This window comes from Salmo trutta, unplaced genomic scaffold (genome assembly GCF_901001165.1).
Source record: "Salmo trutta unplaced genomic scaffold, fSalTru1.1, whole genome shotgun sequence".
Taxonomy (NCBI): Eukaryota; Metazoa; Chordata; class Actinopteri; order Salmoniformes; family Salmonidae; genus Salmo; species Salmo trutta.
In genome coordinates, this window is record NW_021822384.1 from 204986 (window position 1) to 227323 (window position 22338).

General features: G+C 37.8%; 1 protein-coding gene across 1 annotated transcript; it reads right to left on the reverse strand.

Moving 5' to 3' along the window:
• Window positions 1–1856: 1856 nt before the first annotated feature.
• tmbim4 (transmembrane BAX inhibitor motif containing 4) lies at window positions 1857–22274 on the reverse strand. The gene is made up of 8 exons (XM_029743712.1): window positions 22218–22274; window positions 21256–21494; window positions 20893–21001; window positions 17508–17613; window positions 17282–17315; window positions 16685–16802; window positions 10121–10166; window positions 1857–2651 (listed from the first exon to the last, which is right to left on the reverse strand). The coding sequence occupies exons 2-8, from the start codon at window positions 21347–21349 to the stop codon at window positions 2445–2447; spliced, it is 714 nt and encodes a 237-aa protein (XP_029599572.1). The 5' UTR covers window positions 21350–21494; window positions 22218–22274; the 3' UTR covers window positions 1857–2444.
• Window positions 22275–22338: the final 64 nt, after the last annotated feature.

Genomic DNA, 22338 nt, shown 5'->3' on the forward strand with positions numbered 1-22338 from the left:
CAAGGCCTCTGGTCAAAAGTAGTGCACTATATATGGAATAGGTTGCTATGTGATACATCTTCTCAGGTGTCCTGGTTAAGTCAATAGTGGAGAATAGTGTATTTTATAAAACTTTACTGTGACTACTATTCAAGTCTTTCTAGAATGATCAGATCTTTACATTCAGTGGCCAGTTTATAAGGTACACCACCCCCGTTCACGAAAATGGTTCGTTCCTACAGTCAGTGAGTCACGTGGCCTTGGGTTTGTTATATAAAGCAGGCAGACAGGCATCAAGGCATTCAGTTACTGTTTGATTAAACGTTAGAATGGGCAAAACGAGTGACCTAAGTGAATTTGAGTGTGGTATGATCGTCGGTGCCAGGCGAGCCGGTTCCAGTACCTCAGAAACCACCCTGGCCTTTTCACGCACGACAGTGTCTAGGGTTTACAGAGAATGGTGCGACAAACAAAACACGTCCAGTCAGTGGCAGTCCTGTGGATGAAAACAGCTCGTTGATGAGAGATGTCCAAGCAGGATGGCAAGAAATGTGCAAGCTAACAGGCGGAACACAAACAGGAAACTAACTGCGGTCTGCAGAACGGAATATCAGAACCCACAACTCGTCGGTCCTTGTCATGGATTGGCTATTGCAGCAGACGACCACCCTGGGTTCCTATCAGATAAAAACAAGGAGAAGCTGCTCCAGTGGGCAGGCCATCACCAACACTGGGTTCCTATCAGCTAAAAACAAGGAGAAGCTGCTCCAGTGGGCAGGCCATCACCAACACTGGACAACTGAGGAGTGGAAAAACATTGCCTGGTCCGACGAATCCCTATTTCTGTTGCGTCGTCTTGATGCCAGAGTCAGGATTAGTCGTAAGCAGGATGAGTCCATGGTCCCATCCTGCCTGGCGTCAACGGTACAGGCTGATGGTAGAGTCAGGATTAGTCGTAAGCAGCATGAGTCCATGGTCCCATCCTGCCTGGCGTCAACGGTACAGGCTGATGGTAGAGTCAGGATTAGTCGTAAGCAGCATGAGTCCATGGTCCCATCCTGCCTGGCGTCAACGGTACAGGCTGATGGTAGAGTCAGGATTAGTCGTAAGCAGCATGAGTCCATGGTCCCATCCTGCCTGGCGTCAACGGTACAGGCTGATGGTAGAGTCAGGATTAGTCGTAAGCAGCATGAGTCCATGGTCCCATCCTGCCTGGCGTCAACGGTACAGGCTGATGGTAGAGTCAGGATTAGTCGTAAGCAGCATGAGTCCATGGTCCCATCCTGCCTGGCGTCAACGGTACAGGCTGATGGTAGAGTCAGGATTAGTCGTAAGCAGCATGAGTCCATGGTCCCATCCTGCCTGGCGTCAACGGTACAGGCTGATGGTAGAGTCAGGATTAGTCGTAAGCAGCATGAGTCCATGGTCCCATCCTGCCTGGCGTCAACGGTACAGGCTGATGGTAGAGTCAGGATTAGTCGTAAGCAGCATGAGTCCATGGTCCCATCCTGCCTGGCGTCAACGGTACAGGCTGGGGGCGTTAGGTCCCTTGACATCAATTGTTTCCATGCCTTAAAAAACTCAAGACTGTTCTGGAGGCAAAGGGTGTCCGACCCGGTACCAGATGGACCTAATACACTGGCCACTGAGTTGATTTTTCTATTCCTATGGGCAGTAACTAAGGGATGTTTTTATGTGTTGAAATTCAGAATACCAGCAAGCTAGGGGATGGAAGTTAGACTAAAGTAGAATTAACTACTTTGCTATAAAATGTGTTATGCTATTTTACACCAGCACCCAAAAACAACTTTACATAATCCGTATGCTTGAATATTCAGAAAGGTATCATTCATTGAGCAAGCAACCCACAATTAAACATGATTTTTTTTTTTTTTACATTCAGAACAATAAACAGTATAAGTCCAAAACACAGCCAGTTCCAAAACACAACCAGTCCCAAAACACAGCCAGTCCCAAAACACAGCCAGTCCCAAAACACAGCCAGTCCCAAAACACAGCCAGGCCAGTTCCAAAACACAGCCAGTCCCAAAACACAGCCAGTCCCAAAACACAGCCAGTCCCAAAATGCTAAAACAAAATGGCACAGGTTATAATATAATATTATCTCTGGGGTTAAACTTAGACGATGAGTTAACGTTTCACAATCACTGGTAGGATCTACAGCAGGGTTGTCTATCAGAGATTGAGGGCAAATCAGTTTTCAATTCAGGAGGTGAACCGATAAATGCCCATTTTTCTTTTCTATGAGGATTTTCTAAATAAATCCAAGAAAATGTTACTGAATTTAGAACTGAATCGATCCCAAGTCACCCTGTGAGCTAAGCAGCAGATCACTAATCGCCTGAGTCCCAAACCACACACTGTTCCCTTCACGGTGCACTACGTTCATACAGAGCCCTATGGGCCCTGGTCAAAACGTAGTGCACTAAATAGGGAATAGAAGCTCAGTTTTTCTTCATGGAGTCCAGCATGCGGAGGATGTGCAGGAAGAGGTTAACGATGTCCAGGTACAGGTTAATGGAGGCCAGGACGTGTTCCTCAGGGGACAGCTGGTGCATCAGGAGGTGGGTGTCATAGATGATGAAGCCACAGAACAACAGAGCTCCCGCACCAGCAAATACCAGCTCCACTGTGTCGTTCTGGAAGAAGAGCTGGGAGGGGGAGAAGAGGAGGAGGGGAGAGGAGACTCAGATTAAACGCTGGATAGATGGATTGACTGACGGATAGATTAAGGATGTCTGAATGGACGGATGACAGATGGATGACTGACTGATGGATAGATTAAGGATGTCTGAATGGACGGATGACAGATGGATGACTGACGGATAGATTAAGGACGTATGAATAAACGGATGATAGATGGATGACTGACAAGGCATTAATGAGGAATGACTAATTAGAAGAAAATAATGGATAATGAAGAAATAATGGAGTGGTAATGATCCACCTCTACTGTAGTAACCACTACCTGAAACCACCTCTACTGTAGTAACCACTACCTGAAACCACCTCTACTGTAGTAACCACTACCTGAAACCACCTCTACTGTAGTAACCACTACCTGAAACCACCTCTACTGTAGTAACCACTACCTGAAACCACCTCTACTGTAGTAACCACTACCTGAAACCACCTCTACTGTAGTAACCACTACCTGAAACCACCTCTACTGTAGTAACGACCACTACCTGAAACCACCTCTACTGTAGTAACGACCACTACCTGAAACCACCTCTACTGTAGTAACCACTACCTGAAACCACCTCTACTGTAGTAACCACTACCTGAAACCACCTCTACTGTAGTAACGACCACTACCTGAAACCATCTCTACTGTAGTAACCACTACCTGAAACCACCTCTACTGTAGTAACCACTACCTGAAACCACCTCTACTGTAGTAACCACTACCTGAAACCACCTCTACTGTAGTAACCACTACCTGAAACCACCTCTACTGTAGTAACCACTACCTGAAACCACCTCTACTGTAGTAACCACTACCTGAAACCACCTCTACTGTAGTAACCACTACCTGAAACCACCTCTACTGTAGTAACCACTACCTGAAACCACCTCTACTGTAGTAACCACTACCTGAAACCACCTCTACTGTAGTAACCACTACCTGAAACCACCTCTACTGTAGTAACCACTACCTGAAACCACCTCTACTGTAGTAACCACTACCTGAAACCACCTCTACTGTAGTAACCACTACCTGAAACCACCTCTACTGTAGTAACCACTACCTGAAACCACCTCTACTGTAGTAACCACTACCTGAAACCACCTCTACTGTAGTAACCACTACCTGAAACCACCTCTACTGTAGTAACCACTACCTGAAACCACCTCTACTGTAGTAACCACTACCTGAAACCACCTCTACTGTAGTAACGACCACTACCTGAAACCACCTCTACTGTAGTAACGACCACTACCTGAAACCACCTCTACTGTAGTAACGACCACTACCTGAAACCACCTCTACTGTAGTAACGACCACTACCTGAAACCACCTCTACTGTAGTAACGACCACTACCTGAAACCACCTCTACTGTAGTAACGACCACTACCTGAAACCACCTCTACTGTAGTAACCACTACCTGAAACCCCCTACTGTAGTAAAAAAAAAAACCAATACCTGAAGAAACACACTCTACTGTAGTAACCACTACCTGAAAACCACCTCTACTGTAGTAACCACTACCTGAAACCACCTCTACTGTAGTAACCACTACCTGAAACCACCTCTACTGTAGTAACCACTACCTGAAACCACCTCTACTGTAGTAACCACTACCTGAAACCACCTCCTACTGCAGTACCACTACCTGAAACCACCTCTACTGTAGTAACGACCACTACCTGAAACCACCTCTACTGTAGTAACGACCACTACCTGAAACCACCTCTACTGTAGTAACCACTACCTGAAACCACCTCTACTGTAGTAACGACCACTACCTGAAACCACCTCTACTGTAGTAACCACTACCTGAAACCACCTCTACTGTGGTAACCACTACCTGAAACCACCTCTACTGTAGTAACCACTACCTGAAACCACCTCTACTGTAGTAACGACCACTACCTGAAACCACCTCTACTGTAGTACCTGAACTGAAACCCCACCTCTACTGTAGTAACCACTACCTGAAACCACCTCTACTGTAGGTAACCACTACTGAAACCACCTCTACTGTAGTAACCACTACCTGAAACCACCTCTACTGTAGTAACCACTACCTGAAACCACCTCTACTGTAGTAAACCACTACCTGAAACCACCTCTACTGTAGTAACGCACTACCTGAACCACCTCTACTGTAGTAACACCACTACCTGAAACCACCTCTACTGTAGTAACGACCACTACCTGAAACCACCTCTACGTAGTAACGAACCACTACCTGTATACCACTACCTGAAACCACCTCTACTGTAGTATAACGACCACGACCTGAAACCACCTCTACTGTAGTAACCACTACCTGAAACCACCTCTACTTTAGTAACCACTACCTGAAACCACCTCTACTGTAGTAACCACTACCTGAAAACCACCTCTACTGTAGTAACCACACCTGAAACAACCTCTACTGTAGTAACGACCACTACCTGAAACCACCTCTACTGTAGTAACGACCACGACCTGAACCACCTCTACTGTAGTAACGACCACTACCTGAAACCACCTCTACTGTAGTAACGACCACTACCTGAAACCACCTCTACTGTAGTAACCACTACCTGAAACCACCTCTACTGTAGTAACCACTACCTGAAACCACCTCTACTGTAGTAACCACTACCTGAAACCACCTCTACTGTAGTAACCACTACCTGAAACCACCTCTACTGTAGTAACCACTACCTGAAACCACCTCTACTGTAGTAACCACTACCTGAAACCATCTCTACTGTAGTAACCACTACCTGAAACCACCTCTACTGTAGTAACCACTACCTGAACCACCTCTACTGTAGTAACGACCACTACCTGAAACCACCTCTACTGTAGTAACGACCACTACCTGAAACCACCTCTACTGTAGTAACGACCACTACCTGAAACCACCTCTACTGTAGTAACGACCACTACCTGAAACCACCTCTACTGTAGTAACCACTACCTGAAACCACCTCTACTGTAGTAACCACTACCTGAAACCACCTCTACTGTAGTAACCACTACCTGAAACCACCTCTACTGTAGTAACCACTACCTGAAACCACCTCTACTGTAGTAACCACTACCTGAAACCACCTCTACTGAAGTAACCACTACCTGAAACCACCTCTACTGTAGTAACCACTACCTGAAACCCACTCTACTGTAGTAACACTACCTGAAACCACCTCTACTGTAGTAACTCTACCTGAACCACCTCTACTGTAGTAATTCTCCACTACCTGCAACACCTCTACTGTAGTAACCCACTACCTCCTAACCCCCTCTACTGTAAGTCACGCCACTACCTGAAACCACCTCTACTGTCGTAACGACCACTACCTGAAACCACCTCTACTGTAGTAACGGACCACTACCTGAAACCACCTCTACTGTAGTACGACCACTACCTGAACCACCCTACCTGTAGTAACCCACATACCTGAAACCACCTCTACTGTAGTAACACTACCTTGAAACCACCTCTACTGTTAGTAACCACCCCTACCTGACCCACCCCTCTACTACCTGAACCACTCTACTGTAGTAACCCACTACCTGAAACCACCTTACTAGTATACCACACTACCTAACCATCTCTACTGTAAGTTACGACCACTTACCTGAAACCACCCTCGACTGTAAGTAACGACCACTACCTGAAACCACCTCTAACTGTAGTAACGACCACATACCTGAAACCACCTCTACTGTAGTAACGACCACTACCTGAAACCACCGTCTACTGTAGTAACGACCACTACCTGAAAACCAACCTCTACGGTAGTAACACTACCTGAAACCACCTCTACTGGAGTAACCACTACCTGAAACCACCTCTAGCTGTAGTAACAACTACCTGAAACCACCTCTACTGTAGTAAACGACCACTACCGGAACGCATCTCTACTGTAGTAACGACCACTACCTGAAAACCACCTCTACGGTAAGTAACACCACTACCTGAAACCACCTCTACTGTAGTAACGACCACTACCTAAACCACCTCTACTGTAGTAACAGACCACTACCTGAAACCACCTCTACTGTAGTAACCACCACTACCTGAAACCACCTCTACTGTAGTAACCACTACCTGAAACCACCTCTACTGTAAACCACTACCTGAAACCTCTACTGTAGTAACCACCTGAAACACCTACTGTAGTAACCACTACCTGAAACCACCTCTACTGTAGTAACCACTACCTGAAACCACCTCTACTGTAGTAACCACTACCTGAAACCACCTCTACTGTAGTAACGACCACTACCTGAAACCACCTCTACTGTAGTAACCACCACTACCTGAAACCACCTCTACTGTAGTAACGACCACTACCTGAAACCACCTCTACTGTAGTAACGACCACTACCTGAAACCACCTCTACTGTAGTAACCACCACTACCTGAAACCACCTCTACTGTAGTAACGACCACTACCTGAAACCACCTCTACTGTAGTAACCACTACCTGAAACCACCTCTACTGTAGTAACCACTACCTGAAACCACCTCTACTGTAGTAACCACCACTACCTGAAACCACCTCTACTGTAGTAACCACCACTACCTGAAACCACCTCTACTGTAGTAACGACCACTACCTGAAACCACCTCTACTGTAGTAACGACCACTACCTGAAACCACCTCTACTGTAGTAACGACCACTACCTGAAACCACCTCTACTGTAGTAACCACCACTACCTGAAACCACCTCTACTGTAGTAACCACCACTACCTGAAACCACCTCTACTGTAGTAACCACCACTACCTGAAACCATCTCTACTGTAGTAACCACTACCTGAAACCACCTCTACTGTAGTAACCACTACCTGAAACCACCTCTACTGTAGTAACCACTACCTGAAACCACCTCTACTGTAGTAACCACTACCTGAAACCACCTCTACTGTAGTAACGACCACTACCTGAAACCACCTCTACTGTAGTAACGACCACTACCTGAAACCACCTCTACTGTAGTAACCACCACTACCTGAAACCACCTCTACTGTAGTAACGACCACTACCTGAAACCACCTCTACTGTAGTAACGACCACTACCTGAAACCACCTCTACTGTAGTAACCCACTACCTGAAACCACCTTCTACTGTAGTACCACTACCTGAAACCCTCTACTGTAGTAACCACCACTACCTGAAACCACTCTACTGTAGTAAACCACTACCTGAAACCACTCTACTGTAGTACTAAAAACCTAGAAACCACTCTACTGTAGTAACCACTACCTGAAACCACCTCTACTGTAGTAACCACTACCTGAAACCACCTCTACTGTAGTAACCACTACCTGAAACCACCTCTACTGTAGTAACCACTACCTGAAACCACCTCTACTGTAGTAACCACTACCTGAAACCACCTCTAGTAGTAACCACTACCTGAAACCACCTCTACTGTAGTAACCACTACCTGAAACCACCATCTACTGTAGTAAACCACTACCTGAAACCACCTCTACTGTGTAGTAACGACCACTACCTGAAACCACCTCTACTGTAGTAACCACTACCTGAAACCACCTCTACTGTGTAACGACCACTACCTGAAACCACCTCTACTGTAGACGACCACTACCCCACCTCTACTGTAGAAACCCACTACCTGAAACCACCTCTACTGTAGTAAGACACTACCTGAAAACCACCTCTACTGTAGTAACGACCACTACCTGAAACCACCTCTACTGTTGTAACGACCACTACCTGAAACCACCTCTACTGTAGTAACGACCACTACCTGAAACCACCTCTACTGTAGTAACGACCACTACCTGAAACCACCTCTACTGTAGTAACGACCACTACCTGAAACCACCTCTACTGTAGTAACGACACTACCTGAAAACACCTCTACTGTAGTAACGACCACTACCTGAAACCACCTCTACTGTAGTAACGACCACTACCTGAAACCACCTCTACTGTAGTAACGACCACTACCTGAAACCACCTCTACTGTAGTAACGACCACTACCTGAAACCACCTCTACTGTAGTAACGACCACTACCTGAAACCACCTCTACTGTAGTAACGACCACTACCTGAAACCCCCTCTACTGTAGTAACGACCACTACCTGAAACCACCTCTACTGTAGTAACGACCACTACCTGAAACCACCTCTACTGTAGTAACGACCACTACCTGAAACCACCTCTACTGTAGTAACGACCACTACCTGAAACCACCTCTACTGTAGTAACGACCACTACCTGAAACCACCTCTACTGTAGTAACGACCACTACCTGAAACCACCTCTACTGTAGTAACGACCACTACCTGAAACCACCTCTACTGTAGTAACGACCACTACCTGAAACCACCTCTACTGTAGTAACGACCACTACCTGAAACCACCATTACTGTAGTAACGACCACTACCTGAAACCACCTCTACTGTAGTAACGACCACTACCTGAAACTGCCTCTACTGTAGTAACGACCACTACCTGAAACCGCCTCTACTGTAGTAACGACCACTACCTGAAACCACCTCTACTGTAGTAACCACTACCTGAAACCACCTCTACTGTAGTAACCACTACCTGAAACCACCTCTACTGTAGTAACCACTACCTGAAACCATCTCTACTGTAGTAACCACTACCTGAAACCACCTCTACTGTAGTAACGACCACTACCTGAAACCACCTCCACTGTAGTAACGACCACTACCTGAAACCACCTCCACTGTAGTAACGACCACTACCTGAAACCACCTCTACTGTAGTAACGACCACTACCTGAAACCACCTCTACTGTAGTAACGACTACCTGAAACCACCTCTACTGTAGTAACGACCACTACCTGAAACCACCTCTACTGTAGTAACGACCCACTACCTGAACCACCTCTACTGTAGCTAACGACCACTACCTGAACCATCTCTACTGTAGTAACCACTACTGAAGGAAACCACCTCTACTGTAGTAACCACTACCTGGAAACCACCTCTACTGTAGTAACGACCACTACCTGAAACCACCTACTGTGTAACGACCACTACCTGAAACCACCTCTACTGTAGTAACGACCACTACCTGAAACCACCTCTACTGTAGTAACCACTACCTGAAACCACCTCTACTGTAGTAACAACTACCTGAAACCACCTCTACTGTAGTAACCACTACCTGAAACCACCTCTACTGTAGTAACCACTACCTGAAACCACCTCTACTGTAGTAACCACTACCTGAAACCACCTCTACTGTAGTAACCACTACCTGAAACCACTTCTACTGTAGTAACCACTACCTGAAACCACCTCTACTGTAGTAACCACTACCTGAAACCACCTCTACTGTAGTAACCACTACCTGAAACCACCTCTACTGTAGTAACCACTACTTGAAGAAAAACCGATTTTAACAGTAAACAGAAACTGTAAAAAGGACGAAACTCACCTTCATGAAACCAGCGATGATCAGGATCCACAGGCCGGAGAACAGTCTGGAACACAGTGAAGATTCAGATTCTGTTCCTAGTGTTCCACCAGCGGCTACCTATTACACGTTGTCTGTAGTAGACAACCATACAGTTGTGGATACAGTTGTGTGTGAATCTTTATCAAGAAGGGGCGTTAGTGGCTCCTATGGTCGTTGTCATCAAGACAGCACTTACAAACCTGAGACCATGCTTGGTGTTTAGAAATACCCTCTAAAAATACATAGGTAATGTATCTGTAACCGTGTAGCAGCTATAATAAATAGGTAATATATCTGTAGCAGCTATAATAAATAGGTAATATATCTGTAACAGTGTAGCAGCTATAATAAATAGGTAATATATCTGTAACAGCTATAATAAATAGGTAATATATCTGTAGCAGCTATAATAAATAGGTAATATATCTGTAACAGTGTAGCAGCTATAATAAATAGGTAATATATCTGTAACAGCTATAATAAATAGGTAATATATCTGTAACAGTGTAGCAGCTATAATAAATAGGTAATATATCTGTAACAGCTATAATAAATAGGTAATATATCTGTAGCAGCTATAATAAATAGGTAATATATCTGTAACCGTGTAGCAGCTATAATAAATAGGTAATATATCTGTAGCAGCTATAATAAATAGGTACTATATCTGTAACAGTGTAGCAGCTATAATAAATAGGTAATATATCTGTAGCAGCTATAATAAATAGGTAATATATCTGTAACAGCTATAATAAATAGGTAATATATCTGTAGCAGCTATAATAAATAGGTAATATATCTGTAACAGTGTAGCAGCTATAATAAATAGGTAATATATCTGTAACAGCTATAATAAATAGGTAATATATCTGTAGCAGCTATAATAAATAGTTAATATATCTGTAACAGCTATAATAAATAGTTAATATATCTGTAACAGCTATAATAAATAGTTAATATATCTGTAACAGCTATAATAAATAGTTAATATATCTGTAACAGCTATAATAAATAGTTAATATATCTGTAACAGCTATAATAAATAGTTAATATATCTGTAACAGCTATAATAAATAGGTAATATATCTGTAACAGCTATAATAAATAGGTAATATATCTGTAACAGCTATAATAAATAGGTAATATATCTGTAGCAGCTATAATAAATAGGTAATATATCTGTAACAGCTATAATAAATAGTTAATATATCTGTAACAGCTATAATAAATAGTTAATATATCTGTAACAGTGTAGCAGCTATAATAAATAGGTAATATATCTGTAACAGCTATAATAAATAGGTAATATATCTGTAGCAGCTATAATAAATAGTTAATATATCTGTAACAGTGTAGCAGCTATAATAAATAGGTAATATATCTGTAACAGCTATAATAAATAGTTAATATATCTGTAACAGCTATAATAAATAGGTAATATATCTGTAGCAGCTATAATAAATAGTTAATATATCTGTAACAGCTATAATAAATAGGTAATATATCTGTAACAGTGTAGCAGATATAATAAATAGGTAATATATCTGTAGCAGCTATAATAAATAGTTAATATATCTGTAACAGCTATAATAAATAGTTAATATATCTGTAACAGCTATAATAAATAGTTAATATATCTGTAACAGCTATAATAAATAGTTAATATATCTGTAACAGCTATAATAAATAGTTAATATATCTGTAACAGCTATAATAAATAGGTAATATATCTGTAACAGCTATAATAAATAGGTAATATATCTGTAACAGCTATAATAAATAGTTAATATATCTGTAACAGCTATAATAAATAGGTAATATATCTGTAGCAGCTATAATAAATAGGTAATATATCTGTAACAGCTATAATAAATAGTTAATATATCTGTAGCAGCTATAATAAATAGGTAATATATCTGTGGCAGCTATAATAAATAGGTAATATATCTGTAACAGCGTAGCAGCTATAATAAATAGGTAATATATCTGTAACAGCGTAGCAGCTATAATAAATAGGTAATATATCTGTAACAGCTATAATAAATAGGTAATATATCTGTAACAGCTATAATAAATAGGTAATATATCTGTAACAGCTATAATAAATAGGTAATATATCTGTAGCAGCTATAATAAATAGTTAATATATCTGTAGCAGCTATAATAAATAGGTAATATATCTGTAGCAGCTATAATAAATAGGTAATATATCTGTAACAGCTATAATAAATAGGTAATATATCTGTAACAGCTATAATAAATAGGTAATATATCTGTAGCAGCTATAATAAATAGTTAATATATCTGTAGCAGCTATAATAAATAGGTAATATATCTGTAACAGTGTAGCAGCTATAATAAATAGGTAATATATCTGTAACAGCTATAATAAATAGTTAATATATGTGTAGCAGCTATAATAAATAGGTAATATATCTGTAACAGCTATAATAAATAGGTAATATATCTGTAACAGTGTAGCAGCTATAATAAATAGGTAATATATCTGTAACAGCTATAATAAATAGTTAATATATCTGTAGCAGCTATAATAAATAGGTAATATATCTGTAACAGCTATAATAAATAGGTAATATATCTGTAACAGCTATAATAAATAGGTAATATATCTGTAACAGCTATAATAAATAGGTAATATATCTGTAACAGCTATAATAAATAGTTAATATATCTGTAACAGCTATAATAAATAGGTAATATATCTGTAACAGCTATAATAAATAGGTAATATATCTGTAACAGCTATAATAAATAGGTAATATATCTGTAACAGCTATAATAAATAGGTAATATATCTGTACAGCTATAATAAATAGGTAATATATCTGTAACAGCTATAATAAATAGTTAATATATCTGTAACAGCTATAATAAATAGTTAATATATCTGTAACAGTGTAGCAGCTATAATAAATAGGTAATATATCTGTAACAGCTATAATAAATAGGTAATATATCTGTAACAGCTATAATAAATAGTTAATATATCTGTAGCAGCTATAATAAATAGGTAATATATCTGTAACAGCTATAATAAATAGGTAATATATCTGTAACAGCTATAATAAATAGGTAATATATCTGTAACAGCTATAATAAATAGGTAATATATCTGTAACAGCTATAATAAATAGTTAATATATCTGTAACAGCTATAATAAATAGGTAATATATCTGTAACAGCTATAATAAATAGGTAATATATCTGTAACAGCTATAATAAATAGGTAATATATCTGTAACAGCTATAATAAATAGGTAATATATCTGTAGCAGCTATAATAAATAGGTAATATATCTGTAACAGCTATAATAAATAGTTAATATATCTGTAACAGCTATAATAAATAGTTAATATATCTGTAACAGTGTAGCAGCTATAATAAATAGGTAATATATCTGTAACAGCTATAATAAATAGGTAATATATCTGTAGCAGCTATAATAAATAGTTAATATATCTGTAACAGTGTAGCAGCTATAATAAATAGGTAATATATCTGTAACAGCTATAATAAATAGTTAATATATCTGTAACAGCTATAATAAATAGGTAATATATCTGTAGCAGCTATAATAAATTGTTAATATATCTGTAACAGCTATAATAAATAGGTAATATATCTGTAACAGTGTAGCAGATATAATAAATAGGTAATATATCTGTAGCAGCTATAATAAATAGTTAATATATCTGTAACAGTGTAGCAGCTATAATAAATAGGTAATATATCTGTAACAGCTATAATAAATAGTTAATATATCTGTAACAGCTATAATAAATAGGTAATATATCTGTAGCAGCTATAATAAATAGTTAATATATCTGTAACAGCTATAATAAATAGGTAATATATCTGTAACAGTGTAGCAGATATAATAAATAGGTAATATATCTGTAGCAGCTATAATAAATAGTTAATATATCTGTAACAGCTATAATAAATAGTTAATATATCTGTAACAGCTATAATAAATAGTTAATATATCTGTAACAGCTATAATAAATAGTTAATATATCTGTAACAGCTATAATAAATAGGTAATATATCTGTAACAGCTATAATAAATAGGTAATATATCTGTAACAGCTATAATAAATAGTTAATATATCTGTAACAGCTATAATAAATAGGTAATATATCTGTAGCAGCTATAATAAATAGGTAATATATCTGTAACAGCTATAATAAATAGTTAATATATCTGTAGCAGCTATAATAAATAGGTAATATATCTGTGGCAGCTATAATAAATAGGTAATATATCTGTAACAGCGTAGCAGCTATAATAAATAGGTAATATATCTGTAACAGCGTAGCAGCTATAATAAATAGGTAATATATCTGTAACAGCTATAATAAATAGGTAATATATCTGTAACAGCTATAATAAATAGGTAATATATCTGTAACAGCTATAATAAATAGGTAATATATCTGTAGCAGCTATAATAAATAGTTAATATATCTGTAGCAGCTATAATAAATAGGTAATATATCTGTAGCAGCTATAATAAATAGGTAATATATCTGTAACAGCTATAATAAATAGGTAATATATCTGTAACAGCTATAATAAATAGGTAATATATCTGTAGCAGCTATAATAAATAGTTAATATATCTGTAGCAGCTATAATAAATAGGTAATATATCTGTAACAGTGTAGCAGCTATAATAAATAGGTAATATATCTGTAACAGCTATAATAAATAGTTAATATATCTGTAACAGTGTAGCAGCTATAATAAATAGGTAATATATCTGTAACAGCTATAATAAATAGGTAATATATCTGTAACAGCTATAATAAATAGTTAATATATCTGTAACAGCTATAATAAATAGGTAATATATCTGTAACAGTGTAGCAGCTATAATAAATAGGTAATATATCTGTAACAGCTATAATAAATAGTTAATATATCTGTAGCAGCTATAATAAATAGGTAATATATCTGTAACAGCTATAATAAATAGGTAATATATATGTAACAGCTATAATAAATAGGTAATATATATGTAACAGCTATAATAAATAGGTAATATATCTGTAACAGCTATAATAAATAGTTAATATATCTGTAACAGCTATAATAAATAGGTAATATATCTGTAACAGTGTAGCAGCTATAATAAATAGGTCATATATCTGTAACAGCTATAATAAATAGGTAATATATCTGTAACAGTGTAGCAGCTATAATAAATAGGTCATATATCTGTAGCAGCTATAATAAATAGGTAATATATCTGTAGCAGCTATAATAAATAGGTAATATATCTGTAGCAGCTATAATAAATAGGTAATATATCTGTAGCAGCTATAATAAATAGGTAATATATCTGTAACAGTGTAGCAGCTATAATAAATAGGTCATATATCTGTAGCAGCTATAATAAATAGGTAATATATCTGTAGCAGCTATAATAAATAGGTAATATATCTGTAACAGTGTAGCAGCTATAATAAATAGGTAATATATCTGTAGCAGCTATAATAAATAGGTAATATATCTGTAACAGTGTAGCAGCTATAATAAATAGGTAATATATCTGTAACAGTGTAGCAGCTATAATAAATAGGTAATATATCTGTAGCAGCTATAATAAATAGGTCATATATCTGTAACAGTGTAGCAGCTATAATAAATAGGTAATATATCTGTAACAGTGTAGCAGCTATAATAAATAGGTCATATATCTGTAACAGTGTAGCAGCTATAATAAATAGGTCATATATCTGTAGCAGCTATAATAAATAGGTAATATATCTGTAACAGTGTAGCAGCTATAATAAATAGGTAATATATCTGTAGCAGCTATAATAAATAGGTCATATATCTGTAACAGTGTAGCAGCTATAATAAATAGGTAATATATCTGTAACAGCTATAATAAATAGGTAATATATCTGTAACAGCTATAATAAATAGGTAATATATCTGTAACAGCTATAATAAATAGGTAATATATCTGTAACAGCTATAATAAATAGGTAATATATCTGTAGCAGCTATAATAAATAGGTCATATATCTGTAACAGTGTAACAGCTATAATAAATAGGTAATATATCTGTAACAGTGTAGCAGCTATAATAAATAGGTAATATATCTGTAACAGTGTAGCAGCTATAATAAATAGGTAATATATCTGTAACAGTGTAGCAGCTATAATAAATAGGTAATATATCTGTAACAGTGTAGCAGCTATAATAAATAGGTAATATATCTGTAACAGTGTAGCAGCTATAATAAATAGGTCATATATCTGTAACAGTGTAGCAGCTATAATAAATAGGTCATATATCTGTAGCAGCTATAATAAATAGGTAATATATCTGTAACAGTGTAGCAGCTATAATAAATAGGTAATATATCTGTAACATTGAGAAGCTAACAGGTAGGTTTGCATCCAAAATGGAACCCTGACCATATTCCCTACATAGTGCACTACTGTTGAAAAAGAGGGTGTTATTACAGACAGCCAGGTCTACGACAGGCGTTTAAGGCCTCTTACCCAGCTCCCAGTTTACTGAAGTCTCTCTTAGACTGGAAGGTGTAGGCAGTCAGCCCAAGGAACACAGCGGCTGTGAGGAAGAAGGCCTGGAGCACGATGGAGTACTCATAGAAGGTCACTACAGAGACAACAACACAAACACATGCCTGATTCACAATGTATAGGAGGGAACAAACAGCGTGGACTGCGTCTAAAATTGAAACGTATTTCCTATAAAGGGCACTAATTAGTGCACCCTATTCCCTATAAAGGGCACTAATTAGTGCACCCTATTCCCTATAAAGGACACTAATTAGTGCACCCTATTCCCTATTGAATAGGATGCCATGTCGGATGCAGGCAGGGAGTGTAGCCTGTGGTGTTGCTATGGAAACACTGTAGAGGGTCGATATTTCCTGAGGGGAATAATAAGCTATGAATAATCATATTACTAATGAGATCAGAGGTGTCTCACAGTAGATGAACTAATTTATTATTTATTGAGACATGAATAGAATGAATTGGATGTAATTTATATAGAGGCGGTGGATATTTTGAACTAAACATAAAATAAAAGTTTTCAAAAGATGAATCAACATCAATCAAAGCAGAACTCACCTGCGGTAGCAACAGAGACCGACTCCAACAGAGTCTGAAAGACAGAAAGAAAACAATGTTAGGTTAAACAAATTCATTACATAGTGCACTACTTTTAACCGGGGCCACTATTCCCTATATAGTGCACTACTTTTGACCAGAACCCTATGGGACCTGGTCAAAAGTAGTGCACTATATAGGGAATAGGGTGCCGTTTGGGACGCAATCTGTGCAAACCAGAACTTACGAATGCGGCAAGCAGGTATAGGTTAATGGGGTGTTGATGTCTGTAGAAGGCCAGGGCAATGATCAACACCAGGGAGCCAATGGCTGACACCAACACAACCGCTGGACTGTGGGGGACAGAACCAATGAGAGAGTCAGAACCAAGCCAAGCCAATCAGGCAGCGTAATGGACAGATTATACTATTGCACATCTGGTTGGGCTCGTCACAGCATAATCCATTGAAAGTTCCATAAGGAGTTGGCAAGACGGCAGAAACAGACCGACACCCAGGCTGGAGAGATTAGTATAATAGTAATTTGATGTCATCGTAGCCAAAGTACATGTCTCCTTACAGTATATGAATACATGCACAATACTGGTGTATAGGGCTATTTAGGGGGTGGAGGATTGTACGCCTATTTTAATGTTTCTGGTTGTTATTTTATTTTTTCCTGACGGTCTTCATCCATTATCGTTACAGGCCTAGTGGAGTATGCATTCAACTATCTGAATTTACTAAAATCATCATATCAATATCATTACCCAGGTGGGTATCATTAACTAATATCTATCATATCAATATCATTACCCAGGTGGGTATCATTAACTTATATCTATCATATCAATATCATTACCCAGGTGGGTATCATTAACTAATATCCATCATAACAATATCATAACCCAGGTGGGTATCATTAACTAATATCCATCATAACAATATCATTACCCAGGTGGGTATCATTAACTAATATCATTACCCAGGTGGGTATCATTAACTAATATCTATCATATCAATATCATTACCCAGGTGGGTATCATTTACTAATATCCATCATAACAATATCATTACCCAGGTGGGTATCATTAACTAATATCATCATATCAATATCATTACCCAGGTGGGTATCATTAACTAATATCCATCATAACAATATCATTACCCAGGTGGGTATCATTTACTAATATCCATCATAACAATATCATTACCCAGGTGGGTATCATTAACTAATATCTATCATATCAATATCATTACCCAGGTGGGTATCATTAACTAATATCATCATATCAATATCATTACCCAGGTGGGTATCATTAACTAATATCCATCATAACAATATCATTACCCAGGTGGGTATCATTAACTAATATCCATCATAACAATATCATTACCCAGGTGGGTATCATTTACTAATATCTATCATAACAATATCATTACCCAGGTGGGTGTCATTTGCTAATATCCATCATAACAATATCATTACCCAGATGGGTATCATTAACTAATATCCATCATAACAATATCATTACCCAGGTGGGTATCATTAACTAATATCCATCATAACAATATCATTACCCAGGTGGGTATCATTAACTAATATCTATCATAACAATATCATTACCCAGGTGGGTATCATTAACTAATATCATTACCCAGGTGGGTATCATTTACTAATATCTATCATAACAATATCATAACCCAGGTGGGTATCATTAACTAATATCTATCATATCAATATCATTACCCAGGTGGGTATCATTAACTAATATCCATCATATCAATATCATTACCCAGGTGGGTATCATTAACTAATATCCATCATAACAATATCATTACCCAGATGGGTATCATTAACTAATATCCATCATAACAATATCATTACCCAGGTGGGTATCATTTACTAATATCCATCATAATAATATCATTACCCAGGTGGGTATCATTAATTAATATCCATCATAACAATATCATAACCCAGGTGGGTATCATTAACTAATATCCATCATAACAATATCATTACCCAGGTGGGTATCATTAACTAATATCCATCATAACAATATCATTACCCAGGTGGGTATCATTAACTAATATCATTACCCAGGTGGGTATCATTAACTAATATCTATCATATCAATATCATTACCCAGGTGGGTATCATTTACTAATATCCATCATAACAATATCATTACCCAGGTGGGTATCATTAACTAATATCTATCATATCAATATCATTACCCAGGTGGGTATCATTAACTAATATCATCATATCAATATCATTACCCAGGTGGGTATCATTAACTAATATCCATCATAACAATATCATTACCCAGGTGGGTATCATTTACTAATATCCATCATAACAATATCATTACCCAGGTGGGTATCATTAACTAATATCTATCATATCAATATCATTACCCAGGTGGGTATCATTAACTAATATCATCATATCAATATCATTACCCAGGTGGGTATCATTAACTAATATCCATCATAACAATATCATTACCCAGGTGGGTATCATTAACTAATATCCATCATAACAATATCATTACCCAGGTGGGTATCATTTACTAATATCTATCATAACAATATCATTACCCAGGTGGGTGTCATTTACTAATATCCATCATAACAATATCATTACCCAGATGGGTATCATTAACTAATATCCATCATAACAATATCATTACCCAGGTGGGTATCATTAACTAATATCCATCATAACAATATCATTACCCAGGTGGGTATCATTAACTAATATCTATCATAACAATATCATTACCCAGGTGGGTATCATTAACTAATATCATTACCCAGGTGGGTATCATTTACTAATATCTATCATAACAATATCATAACCCAGGTGGGTATCATTAACTAATATCTATCATATCAATATCATTACCCAGGTGGGTATCATTAACTAATATCCATCATATCAATATCATTACCCAGGTGGGTATCATTAACTAATATCCATCATAACAATATCATTACCCAGATGGGTATCATTAACTAATATCCATCATAACAATATCATTACCCAGGTGGGTATCATTTACTAATATCCATCATAATAATATCATTACCCAGGTGGGTATCATTTACTAATATCTATCATATCAATATCATTACCCAGGTGGGTATCATTTACTAATATACATCATAACAATATCATTACCCAGGTGGGTATAATTTGTGGAATGTTCCAACAGGAATCTGTTCCAAAAACGTTGTAAATAACAAGGATGCCAACAAACAACACATTCAAAGTAGCCTGATCAATTCACCTTGCTGACTAGCTGCCGAATAGGCATCAACTCACCACGTAGATTATTCTTAATGTTTGTCCATAGGCTACCAGAGAGGACAGACACTTTCCAGAATATACATGGTGAGTTAAAAACGTAATGAAACAGCCCACCCTCTACCTGGTATCTTATTCTGCCGATATACCTCTTTGTATACGTTGTTTGTTTGCAACCTTGTTATTTACAAAGTTTTTGAAACAGATTCCTGTTGGAACATTCCACTAATTATACCCACCCTCATTACCTCTCTACCACAGTGTTTCCCAGATATGCCCATTGAATTATACAGGCCTACTAATAGTTCACAATTTACCTTGAATGGACAAAGTCCTTGATGGTGTCACAGAACATGAAGAGAGCAGAGGTAGCAGTGGTCAGGATGATCTGAAGAGACAGGATGGTGTACACCTTGCGCAGGAAATCTGTTCCGGGGAGAGAGAATACATAGATAGACAGCTAAGTAGGCTTATTGAAATAATGATTTATTTAGTTCAATTCTATAGCAGCAGATTTATTTGATTCTGTCATTTAGTTAGTTACCACCACAATAAATGTCACATCGTTTATTTCATTTGGCAAGGCATGATCTAGACATATTGATAAGATGGCTTGCTAGTTAGCAACCATCATCGGCTAGGCTAGCTAGGTAAATAGACTAGAACGGGTCTTCTCTTACCCATCCGGATTTGCACACTCGCAGTCGCAACGTTTGTCCCATAGTTGAAATCATCTTCAATTGAAGACCTAGGATATTTTTCAGGTGTAGTCATCTTGATCCAGCTTTAATTCAGACTAAAATACTGTGTGATGTTTTCTGTTTTGGGCCCTTGCACAGCTGTTCCTGTTGACGTGCGTCAGTTCACTCCACTTCCGGCTTGGTTCGTCATGTGACATGTCTCGTGATTTCTGTGAAACCTGCAATAGCACAACACACCACTAACTGTTAACAAAGGGTCATTTTCAGGGAAATATTAAAGCGGTAGAGTAGACTATGCTCAACTTCATGCTAAAACTCAACACAAAAACCTTAATTAAAAGAGGTATGTGTATTGTGGCCTAGGGTGGTCTAGTGGTCTATGCCGCACGTCTACGGTGTCGGCCTGGGTTCAAATCCGGCGTACTGCCTGATATAAACTATCTTTCCCCACTGTCATCCTCACTCTGTTCAATAACATCTGAAAATACCGTATAAATACACATATATTTTTAAAGAGATACATGCATTGTTATATTGGATCAAGTAATGGTGTGTAACCATTCTAGCAATTTTTCACTGTAATGACTAATATAGTTGGGCTCCCGAGTGGCGCAGCAGTCTTAAGGCACTGCATCTCAGTGCAAGAGTCCCTGGTTCGAATTAAGGCTGTATCACATCCCATAGGGCTGCGCACAATTGTCCAAGCGTCGTCCGGGTTTGGCCAGGGTAGCCCGTCATTGTAAATAAGAAGGTTAACTGACTTGCCTAGTTAAATAAAGTTTCAATAAATACAAATTACAATTAGATCAATAGAGACACAAAATATTGAAAAGGCAAAACAACTATTCTATATTTTTTGATTCTCAAAATGGATGCCTAGGTGAACTAACATTATCTCATGACATACATGTTAAATCGAAATTGTTATTATGGTAACTGACCTGGATCTCAGGTTATTTCCAGACTATAGTCCTGCCCAATAAACTATCTAACCTGTGAGGCTTTCTTTAGCCTAACAACAGAAATATACCATTTTTGATTGGCTTTTAAAATAGAGAGGAG

Coding starts and splice junctions, on each gene's coding strand:
- tmbim4 (XM_029743712.1), bottom strand. CDS start 21,349: ATGACTACACCTGAAAAATATCCTAGGTCTTCAATTGAAGATGATTTC. Junction 21,002..21,255: donor GAGTGTGCAAATCCGGATGG/GTAAGAGAAGAC, acceptor TCCCCGGAACAG/ATTTCCTGCGCAAGGTGTAC. Junction 17,614..20,892: donor AAGGACTTTGTCCATTCAAG/GTAAATTGTGAA, acceptor TGTCCCCCACAG/TCCAGCGGTTGTGTTGGTGT.